The following is an 11373-nucleotide window of genomic DNA, read 5'->3' as shown; positions in this document are numbered from 1 at the left end:
GCCCCCCGCCTCGCGCCGCGGGGAGAGGGCGCGCGCGCGCGCTCGCCCCCTGGCGGCCGCGGTGTCGGCGGCGGCGCGGGTCCGTCCCCGGTGCGCGGGCGCGTAACGCGGCGCCTCCCTCCCCGTTTGTCTTCCGCAGGCGGCGTGCGGGTACGGGCCCCCGCCAAGGTCGTGGACACGGGAGGGGGCTTCTTCCTGGAGGAGGAGGAGGAGGAGGAGGAAGAGCACAGCGGCGCCGCCAGGATCGTGCGTCCCCCCGGTAATGGCTGGAGGGAGCGGCGCAGGAAAGAGGTGGCCGGGGCGCCGGGAGGAGGAGGCGGCGCCGCGTGCGTGGAGCTGGCGGGGGCGGGCAGGAAGGCGCGGGGGCGACACTGAGCCGGGTCGGGCTGAGCGAGCAGGGCGGGTTCGGCAGCTTTTTTTTTTCCCCCTTTTTTTTTTTTCCCCTCCATTTCCCACCCTCTTCCCCCCCCCTCCCCCCCCCTCCCCTTTTCTTCCCCAACGCGTCTCGCTGGATTAGCGCGATTTCTGGCGCGTCTGCATCCATCGGTATTCGAGCGGCTCGCGAGCGAGACGCGATGAAAAAGGAAGAATTTTAAGCCGCGGAAGTGGGACGCCGCGTGTGCCCTTGGGCTTAGCGGCTTTTTTCCTAACCCCGGTAAACGCTATTTCCATTATTTCTTTCGGGATTTCGGGTTTGTAAGACCAATATAAGTCTAAATTCGCGCGGTTTCGTCGGTTTGGGGGAATTTGGAGGTTTTTGATAGCCTTTATGCCACGATCTGGGCGCTGCTGCAGTGTCAGCTTTTATCGTTATAAAACGTTGACGCCAAGTTGCTGATCGTTCGGTGGAGGATTTCGACATATTGCCTCGTGATATTCTCTCTCCAAAAAGCAAATGGAGAAGTAGGAATCCCAAAATAGATCCACTTTCTTCCCTGGGAATGTCTTTGTCTTGCTTTGTTCTGCTCTGAATCAACTGCAGGGCCGTTGGTGCAGTGTATCTCTTTGTTAGAAATCACCACCGGATTTCATTAAGAGTATAAACGGCTAGCAGCCTTTACTGCTTTTCAGAGGCTTATGCTTTTATTTTTTCTTTTTTTTAAAAAAGTAGATCTGGGATGCCTTTGCACTGGGGTCATTCTTGCTGTATAATTCATAACGTCATTGTCCTAATAAAATGTCTTTATGTTCGGGAGTACTGCTTTAAATTACGAAACGTGATGTAAGAGCATGGCTACGCGAAGTACTGAACCGCCCCGCTGTCGCTAGCGAGACTGAATTGGGATAAAATGTCGGCTTTGCTAGATTCAATCTGCTATAAATGCAAACACTATTAAAAATGTATGATGTTGCATGTCAAGAATTAATTTTCTATTTCAGGTATTATTAATGCTCTTCACTGCTACCGCACTTCAGCTTGCAAAACTGTATAAAAACACTAATTTTCTGCTAGGATTTCTATGTTACTGTTTAAACAAGCGTTCCTTCTAGCTGCGGTTACCTGAATCAGTGTTTCTGGGTGTCACATGGAACATTAAGCAGATGGCGATGACGCTGGAGGTGATCTACCCGGCGAGGATGCGGCCAGGAGCGATGGCCGGCACTGGGATGAGCCTGGGCTTGGAGCAGTGCTGAGAGGGCTTGGGGAGAGGATTGTAGTGGAGCTCCATCCCCATTCCACTCCTAGCAGCTCTCTGGCCATCCACCTCCATTTCTGCCAGCTGGAATGCGCAAGAACCTTGCCAACTGCCCCAGGCCTCCGTTGAGCTCTTTTTGGGAGAGGCAGGTGTGGCCGAGCTAGGAAGAAAACTGGAGCAGAGCTGAGTTGGATTGTAATGCCAGTGCCGCTCCTGTACTCCTTCCTGCTCAAGCCACCTTCCCCTGCCAACACCCCCTTCTCTGATTTCTCCCGTTCCTACCCGCATGTCTCCTGCATATCAGGATGTGCTTTGAGGGCCGGAAGGGAGGAAGCGGTAGGAGGGGTTATAAAGCACCTCATGGGGAAATATGGGGGAATTTTCTTTCTCTCTTAGCAATTGTTAAGTCGAAACAAATGTGTGTGCCCTTGAATGTTGAAATCCGATACTAAATGCAGTGAATATTCCAGAAAAAAAAATGTATCCGCAAAGATGGATTGCATGGTAATGGTTCTGAATTTTTACTGTATCTTTCTGGAAAACTTTATAAAGAGGAATGAAATGAGCCTGTAATGAATAGTATAAAACCGAATGTAAATTTTAGTAAAGTTGCTTGTGATACCAATTCCATATGTTTGTGTTTAACGTGGTGGTAGTTCCTTTTTTTTTTAAAAAAAAAAAATGTTTCTTTCCATTAGCACCTGTGCTAGAATTTGACTATCTCATCTGTGGAGACTGTGGCAAAGAATTCATGGATTCCTACCTTATGCAGCACTTTGATTGGGCAACTTGTGATAATTGCAGGTATTACAGATAATCAGGAGAGGGAAGCCTTATTTTGTGTAAAGATTGCTAGCTATAACTTAGTTAATAAGCCTTTAATTAAAAGACTGTCAGCAGAGAGGTGTCTCAGTAACTTTAGACTTACTGAAAAAGCAAGAGGAAGTTGACTGATGTCCTTTTTATTTTCCATTATGAAAGTGGCAGCGTCACCTCATGAGCCTGTGTTCGGATGCAGGACCTAAGCAGACAGTTGTGTAAAGTTCTAGAAACACAATGTCTGGGAGTGGCTAGTGAGTCTGTCAGCATGCAAACTCATGCCTGGTGGAGGACACTGTTTAAATAACTAACTCAGCTATGTAACACAGAGTCTGCTTAATAACGTGGGGCAGGTATTGGGACAGAATTCGCTGTCGCAGTGCATCAACTTTAATAAGTTAGTGCTTTGGTAAGCAGAGGTGGGCCTGGAACATGGCAGCCAGAGAGCAGAGCCGCCGCGGGAGGCTCACACGGTATGCAGGAAGGCAGCCTGGGGCTGGAGGCAGCCTCCCTGCTCTCTTTTTAGACGGGGGGCATGCTTAGAAAGCCCCCGGGATCACTGGGGCAATGAAACAAAGTGAGGCAGCCGACCACTCTAAGCGTAGGAACAAATGGGTTAGTGGATTGAGGAGGAAAAAAGATGGCTGCTAGTGCGTTCGGAGAGCTTCCCAGGTAACCACGTGGAGTGGCAGAGTGCCTGCGTAAGCCACAGGCTTACATCGTCTACAGGGACAAAGTGCTGCCTCTTTGGGGGTGGAAAAAGGCATGGGAGGAGAGGGCCTGGGACTTGAAGGCGGTTACCCTTTGGACTAGTAGCTCTCGGAGCCGAATGTTCAAGGAGTCGGTGGTGCAATAGCCTTTACTATGAACTTTGAGATTTGGTAAAGCTGTATTTACAGCAGTACTTCCTTGATGACGGTTGCTAGCACTTCCTGCTTGGCAAACTGTTCCAGATGAAGCAGTTTAAGTTGTCCTTAAGTCAGGATTTTGTAAATTTTTTTCCATTAATTGGTAAATGCCACTGCGGTTAGACAGTTTTTCATCTGTCTGGTTGAAACTGCAGCATTTTAAGGTCTTTATTTGACTTTCTATGCTTGCTGAATTGCATTTAGAAACGACTTCTGTGTGCTAATCTCTTTCTGGGATCTAGCAGCATATGGAGTGTATATTCTGTCTCAGGTGATCTGACCTGTCTCACGTTACACATTCTTTTTCTCTTGACCATGTGTCAGGCTTGTACTTTTGTCCTCCTAGTTACATCTGGGTTAGGTGAACAGCCTAAAGCTACTCATGATCTCTTAAGTTTCAGTTATTCCTAGTGTAAGAAAATAAAAACCAAAAGCCCTTCTAGAGAAACAAAGAAACAGTTTATATTGGCTCAAATTGGAGGATTTTCTAACTTAATTCCAGTAAACCTATATTGGAGTTCAGCTAGAATGCTGGAATTCAAAATTAATTGCATACATTAAAAATTGAGAGGATGAAGGCTGCTGGTATTTCAGGAATGCTTGGAGATGTGATGGGGACTTAGAAACTGATAAGTAGTTTTCACGTGTATCTTTTTCATGATTGTTTTACGTCTTCCAGAGATGCTGAAGATAAACATAAACTTATAACAAGGACGGAAGCAAAAGAAGAGTATCTTCTTAAAGACTGTGATTTAGACAAGAGGGAACCAGTGCTCAGATTTATTGTGAAGAAAAACCCTCACAACCCTCGGTGGGGTGACATGAAACTTTATTTAAAACTGCAGGTATAGAAACTGTTGGAGTATTTCAGACTCTTTACTGTTGTGTGACTTTGATGACCAAAATTCAGTTCTGATTGCTGAGTCATTTTGATAAAGCTAGGTATATTAAGTTTAGCTTGTGTAAATTTTCTTCATGGTCTAAGTAGAGAGGTATGGTCCAAATTCATGAAAATGTCTGTGTTTTAGGGCCTTTTAAAGACATTTATGGACCAAGATCTCAGTACCCCTGTTTGTACAAGTACGGGTCATAAAAGTTAATGGCTTTTCAGTGCTGACCTGAAACGTGTTGGGCAGCAGCTGCTGCCTGTGGCCCTTTGTGGCTCGCGGCCTCGGGTCTGCAGCTCTGCCCTGAGACCGAGAGCAGCAAGTCGATTTTACAAGGCTGTAATTTCCTGTTCCCTCCTTTTCTCAGGAATGCTGCTGCTTTGCTTGAATATGCACGAATTCTGAGCTGGGTTTGATTTAAGTAAGTTAATCTAGCTGGTGCTAAAACAAATCTCCTGAGCTATCTGTTGGTGTGGAAGGAATGTTCACATTTGCAGTTCAAAGGCGAAGAGATAGGAGGCAGAGACAGGATTCTTGGTGGTAGGCTTGACTTCGTTTGCATATGTATAGGGGGAAATGGTGCCTGTGAGTTAGAATAGTTTATTTTTATCGTTTCAGGGGAAAAAGAAACACATTTATGTCCATCCTGTAGGTAATCAAGCGTTCTCTTGAAGTCTGGGGTACTGAAGAATCATTGCAAGAAGCAAAGGAACTCCGCCGTGACAGCAGAGAGAAGATGAAACAGAAGAAGTTTGATAAGAAGGTTAAAGGTAAATGCTTAGACTTACACAATGCTATACTTAAAGGAACGTCCAGTTCTGTGTGAGTTTATTTCTGTATCTGATCCAAGTGGTTAGTTTTCATTGTGACAAAATGGAGGCTTTTCATGACCCCTGTGAGTAAGCCTGGAGCAGTCCAGTCTGACCTCATGGCTAGCTAACTCTTCTGAGCAGAGGGTGGGACTAGAGATCTGAGGTCTCTTACAAACTGAATTACCCTCTTGTCCTGTGGAAGTGTTTTAAGTGACGGAAATTATTTATAAATGGTCATTAAAGTGTTTTAAAAATTCTTCAGTATGACCTAGAACGTGCCTGGGATTGTCTTTGTTACTCTTCGTGATTTGAAGAAGACATGGATTTTTTGTCAGCAGGTTATAATTCAAAAATCATAGAACTCATACATGTGGAGTGACTTTAGGTGGGGTAACTATAAATGAAGGTAGAAAGCGCCTTTTCCCACCGTTCACAATGTTCCAGCTCACATTTTTACTGGTTATCATCCTTATTTTTCCTAATAAATTAATATTCAGGTGAGTATTCAGTGGGTAGGTGAAGCTACAAAAAAGGCTTTCAACTCAGACACGCCAGTCGTTTTAGGAGCCTGCATGTCTATTTCTTAGCAAGAGCTGAGGCTTGCCATGGCATTGGAGCGGTGCTGCCTGACTGGGGCTCATGCTCGGAGCCAAAGGGCTCGAGTTGGCCGTGCTGGCATTGTCTGGAGGAGGCAGCACACAGGGCTGAGCAAACCGGAGGGATTGCAGCAGACTGTGGCAGAGATGATGGAGTTCAGGGCCAGGACAGGCCTTAACATGACGGCATTTGCAGCCTAAATGACTTGGCTGGAAATGTTACTACCCTCTGCTGTTTAGTATTCTTGCCACCCACTTGCAGCATCCAGAAAGTAGTATGTCAGGCTCGACCGCGGGGCGCTGACTTCACTGCAGCTGCTGTATAGGCAACTTGCTACTGGGCGTAGAGCTGAGAGAATGCAGAGTCATTTAGGACGAATACTGTGACCTGAATGAGAAGTACTTTTTCTTAGTCATGTAGAACAATGAGGTGCTTCTTGCTTTCCCCCTCATTCCAGCCAACCCTTCTAGATAGCTTTGAAGGGCAGCATGTATGAGGCAACACATGCTTACACCAGGTGGAAAACCTGGGAGATTTTGTCATTGTATTTCCTGTCCTTTAAAACCATGTGAACAAGGTGAAGTTGACTGCAAGGCAAATCAAAACTTGTTCCTGCAAACTAGTATTGCAAGAACAAATTTATGTCAGACAGGCAGAAAGCAGATTGTCAAGGGTAGGCCTCAAAAGGTGGGTGGTTAGAGTTTTATTCACTAATGCTTCTCACTCTTAAAAAAAATCTTAACTTTCTCATCAGAGCTCCGTCGTGCAGTGAGGAGCAGTTTGTGGAAGAGAGCTGGCAGCATCCATGAGCATGAATATGGACCAGAAGAAAACATTGATGAAGATACATACAAAAAGACATGTACTGTATGTGGCCATGAATTAACTTATGAGAAGATGTGATTTTTTTTTATTATTATGTAATTATCTTTTAAATTGTATTTTGTATTAAAGTCAAATAAATGTTAATTACGAGCAAACTGTGGACAAGTTCTGTGAAGAATGTTTCTTTGCAAGAAACTGTACAAAACAGTAAGAGTTGGCTTTCCAGATCTTGGGGTGGAATATAAACACTTTTAACAGTTCAAAAAATTGCTACTTTGTTGCTGAAAGGTAAGTTGGTATCATTATACTTTATACACTGATGAAATTAAAGGAGGAGCCCCCCCCCCCCGCCTGTTTGTTAGTGGAATTCTCCATGGTTTTGGCTCAGCTGTTAGCTGTTTCCCAGTTACTGAGACTTGTTGTGGGCAGTGGTGCATGGGGTGTAACTGTAAATGAAGGTAGGAAATGCCTTTCCCCACTGGTTGCAGTATTCACTACTTTTGTTTTTACTGGTCGTTATCCTTAGTTTTCCCTACCAATATCATGAAATAATATGGCTGGTGAGGCACCTCTCCAGTGGTTAGCATGTCAGGAGGCAGGCTCTCCTTCCTTGTGGACTTGGAGACTTCAGACGGCAATGAGGTGGTTTCTGGGTGGGAAAGGGGCGTTCTCCAAGTAAAAGAGCCCGCTGTGAGGGGCTGTGACAGCTCAGCACCACATTTCATAGTGAAAAGCCGTTTACTGCTGTATTTTGAGCCTTGGCCTAGGGAGCACAAGATGGCTCCCGCAGTCGCCTTTCACCTCCATTTTGGAGGTGTGAGTAATTTCTGGCAACTCCCTCTCCTTTTGCTGAGCAAGGCTGGGAGCAGCATTCCATTGCAGCACTGACTGAACATACCTGACTGCTACGGGCCTGCACAGGGGGACATTTAGGTCCCTGCGCACCTTCTTCCATTTTAAAGTTTTAACTGTTCTTACTGCTGAGGAATGCGCATGGAAATGGCTGCAGTGAGGCAGCGATCTCTGGTCAGCCGTGCCCTTTGTCCACCATGTTTACATAGACCAGGCCTCAGGGAACATGCTGAAGCTCTTTAGAGGCGCCAGGCCCCCTGCGGCAGCGCAGCACCGGAACATGGCAGGGGCAGAGGTGCAGGGAGGAGGGCTGACGGTTCTAACAGACCGTCACTGTCTGGTGGCAAGGAGAGGGAAGGGTTCTGTGCCAGCCCTCTCCTGGCACCAGGCAGCACACACACACGCCACCCCTTGGCTGTGGGGACCAGGAAAGCTTGTCAAGTCAGCCCACAGCACACAGTGTAAAGGCAGGCGTGGTACAGGGGCAACAAACTGGTCCGAACCCGACCGCACCTAGCGTAGCATAACCCTCTGATGGCTACTTTGCTTCAGCAGTCCCCCACAGACAGCTAGGACAAACACTCCCAGTAGCAACCTGCTTCACCTTCATTTATTTTCGACTTTAATTGTGCATTTTTTCCAAGCACACCACATTTCTACAGCATCTTTACACTATCCACCAACCCCCATACTGCAGCGGTCCCAAGTTCCTGCAGTTCGCTGCTGGTATCGTTACGTTACAAGCATGTCATTCATTCTCTTTCCTAGAGATCCAACCGGTTTCCCAGCCCAGTCCAGCCAGCTGTATGCTGCTGGACTGACAAGGAATACAAGGCTTCCCCTAGACCACAGAGATGTAATCAGAGCCCATGCGCACGCTGGAAGTTCAACCAGTTGTGAAAGACATTGCTATTTGGTTTTAAATCATAGGATTATGCTGTCCATACGCAGGTATTTGCAACTGGATCCCCAGCACCAGTATTTGTCGAGGCTCAGAGGAAGTTACAGGTTTGCAAGTTTTAACTGCATTATCACTTTTACAGAAATCACATTACAGTCAGTTAGATCCCCACCGTTAGTTAGTATCAGAACTCCTCATTGATCTGAAACAGTGGAAAAAAAATCAATTAAGCCCTCTACAACGCTAAATGTTTCTTTAAAAAAAGGCTATTTGATTACTCAAGAACATTAACAGAAAGATCTGAAGCAGAAGTCTGTGCATGACTGACAAACCCTTGTATAAAGCAAATTCTTAACACTTAACATTATACTCTAAAAGAAGGGAGGGATCAGTCAAATCAGAGAGGGTAAGCAGACAAAGCAGAAGTAACAGATTTAATCTATGAGATATATCCAACTGCTACAGGCCACATACAAGCTTTTCACCACTCAAAGTAGAAAATGTCATTTTTTTTTACCCTCGCTTGATCAGGAGGTCAACTCATTAATGTTGGGATGAAATGCGTTACTAGGCATAACACTGAAAAAAAATTGAACAGGAACAAAACTACCCAAAACTCATCACTTTTGAGCTTGAACTGAATAGCACTGGGTACAAAATTCTTTAAACATTCACCAGCAAAATAAAGAGACCATAAACAGCTTGGAAGTATGCTGCACAGTACAGACCTGAGCACCTAAGGCAGTGTCTTTGCCATTCGTCACTGCTTACCGTAACACAGACCGCTCTGATTTGGCATTTATAGAAGTAAAATCATTTGCATAACTCGAAACTAAGGCTACTCTATTTTCAGGTTGTGTTTCCCCAGTCCAAGTCTCCTGTAAGATATCAATTTAGCATTAAAACGCTTTCTGAAGACATGGGAGCCATATGCTGTTGCCACTCTTTAAAGCAAGGAAAGGGCAGCAGATACAGCCACCACGAAGCAGTTGTTACTAAGCCAGATGAGGCGAGGGCACTTGGTTTATCTGCAGCCAGTACCAGAAGGACTTTTGGGATCTCTGCAGGTGCAGTCCAGTGCAAGCTTGGCAGCCCAGCTAGTTACAGGCTGGAATAAAGGAACAAGCTGGACACTGTCCTTCCCTCTCCGCTGGCATGTGGGGCTGGAGTCCCCTACACCTCAGTGAGGTGTGCAGTACAGTAGTAGAAAATCTGTCCTACTCCAAGTGTTGCTGACTGTCTCTATCTACCAGTGGAGACTACTGCCAGGAGCAGTTCATTATTCTTTGTCCGTACTGCAAAAAGGATTGCATTTTTCAGAAGACATACACGAAGTTCCTCTACTGATTGTTTATAGCTACTGGAATAAGACACCAGACAATACATTTAAAAAACATATTTCAATTGTATTACAACCATGTTCTTTCAAACTCTGAAAATCTAGCTGGCTTGATAATAAATCCATATGCTCTATACTACTTTGAAAGCTTAACTCAGTGTTTCACATGCCCAAAATTAAGACACTTTTTCCTGTGCCATTCTAGAGAACTTACCACACTGTTCACTGAGAAAGTGCATTCCCCTTCACACTCACAAAACACTACAAATTGTTTCACATTTTTGCAATTCCTTTGTGTTAAGGGCCAGGCAGAGGTAAAAATTCTGTAGTAGTTTTTGCCTGGTTTTCCTTTTTATATAAACAAAGGGGAGGGAAACAAAAATACTATAATGAAGTCAAGAGTCAAACCAAATTAAAAGACAGATTAAAAGAATTTATATTTTACTTTGTCAATCCCCTATGAATTGTATCTAGTAAGGCTTATGATGCTTACACAGTTTGCTGTAGGTTAGAGTACTGTATTGTTTTATGTAGGAGCACATGAAAGCCAGTTTTAGTCAAAAAGTTTTTCATCCCCATGTTTCGCATTAAAAAAAAATAATTCATTAAAGTCCTGCAGGCAAGACTCTGCCACTCTGCCCACGAACACTCCTCAGGCCTGCAGAGCACAGAACTGCTGAAACACAGCCAGTATGTGGTGGTCCAGTTCAGCTGTAAACAGGAGGTTCTCCAGGGTCACCATGTACTGCTGGATTATCTGGTGATGCTGGCAGATTAAAAAACAGAAAACAAAACATTGTTTTTGTTTAACTTTATATTAGAACAGGAAGAGAAGTCAATACATGAAAAATCACAGGTCAAGTGTTTTCATCAAAATTGCCGAGTGCATCTCATTTCCATGACACATTAACCACTGACAAGAAAGGCACAATGCAGAACCACCACTGACTGCATGAAGAAAGCAAGCACACACTGATAGCCTCTTTCAAGAAGCACTGTGCTCCCTGTGGCTTTCCACTCCTGAACACTGAATTGTGTGCAGTATGCTATGTCCAGAGGCAACTGCGGAGATATCTTAAGGGACTCAAAAATATTTGCTGTACTCTGAAGTCACATCTATGACCAGGGAAGGGTTCAGCCCATGGGATAATTACACTGCCACTCCCTTGCAGTCACCATCTTTTGATGTATCTCCTGCTCACACTGGTACAATGTTTCTGTTACTGTAGCTTTCATCCATTCATCCATGCTTGTTACCTGATTTAATACAGAGCCAAGAATTCCTGTCTGATCTTACTAAACGGAATTTTGCAGTATTTTCATCCACTTATTTAAGAGACTTTTATTTTAGTATTCTTGTTTGCTCAGAGCTTTGCTCTTACTATAAACACAATTAAAAGGCGCTCAGCTAATTTCACAGTCACAGCTCAGAATCTATTTTGCAAGATCCACTCCCTCCACGAGTCTGTGGCAGGGAAGCAGCCAGAACCAGAAAGTTAGGACCAAGCCCTGCACTAGCCTTCAGAGAAGATGTCGTGCTGCCACCTACTGCTGCTCTAATGGTGTGCTCAGTTCTCCAGCCACAAAGGCTTTTCAATCCAGCGGCTGCCTGCCCACACCCTTCCACACTGAGAAATGAAACTTACTTGTAGGAAGATCTGCTGCAACCTCTCAATACAGCTCTTGTACCAAGGTGTAAATACATCGATTCCACCGGTTTCACAGCGCACTAAGTGCTCAGTTAACAACATAATGAATCGCTTCAAGAGAGGAAAAAAAAAATACTTATTTAATCT

The 11373-nt window shown here is 45.0% G+C and overlaps 2 protein-coding genes across 4 annotated transcripts in view; one reads left to right on the top strand and one right to left on the bottom strand.

Annotated features, from left to right (window-relative positions):
* XPA (XPA, DNA damage recognition and repair factor) overlaps positions 1 to 6650 on the top strand; it is a gene marked incomplete at its 5' end in the record, with an annotated part of 12124 nt that extends 5474 nt beyond the window's left edge. The window contains 5 exon segments of the mRNA XM_035309971.1: positions 140 to 259; positions 2336 to 2441; positions 4044 to 4209; positions 4904 to 5021; positions 6415 to 6650. Of these exon segments, the coding sequence (XP_035165862.1) occupies positions 140 to 259; positions 2336 to 2441; positions 4044 to 4209; positions 4904 to 5021; positions 6415 to 6563 (659 nt within the window).
* A 1274-nt stretch (positions 6651 to 7924) lies between these two features.
* The window catches only part of NCBP1 (nuclear cap binding protein subunit 1), a 32312-nt gene continuing 28863 nt past the window's right edge, over positions 7925 to 11373 (bottom strand). For all 3 annotated transcript variants that reach the window (XM_035310835.1, XM_035310836.1, XM_035310834.1), the window contains 2 exons: positions 11224 to 11337; positions 7925 to 10343 (listed from right to left, as the gene is read on the bottom strand). In XM_035310835.1, the coding sequence (XP_035166726.1) occupies positions 10230 to 10343; positions 11224 to 11337 (228 nt within the window). In that variant the 3' untranslated portion in view covers positions 7925 to 10229. The remainder of the gene's footprint in view (positions 10344 to 11223; positions 11338 to 11373) is intronic.

Source organism: Oxyura jamaicensis, chromosome Z (assembly GCF_011077185.1).
Source record: "Oxyura jamaicensis isolate SHBP4307 breed ruddy duck chromosome Z, BPBGC_Ojam_1.0, whole genome shotgun sequence".
NCBI lineage: Eukaryota > Metazoa > Chordata > Aves > Anseriformes > Anatidae > Oxyura > Oxyura jamaicensis.
This window is presented reverse-complemented; position numbering and strand designations above follow the sequence as displayed.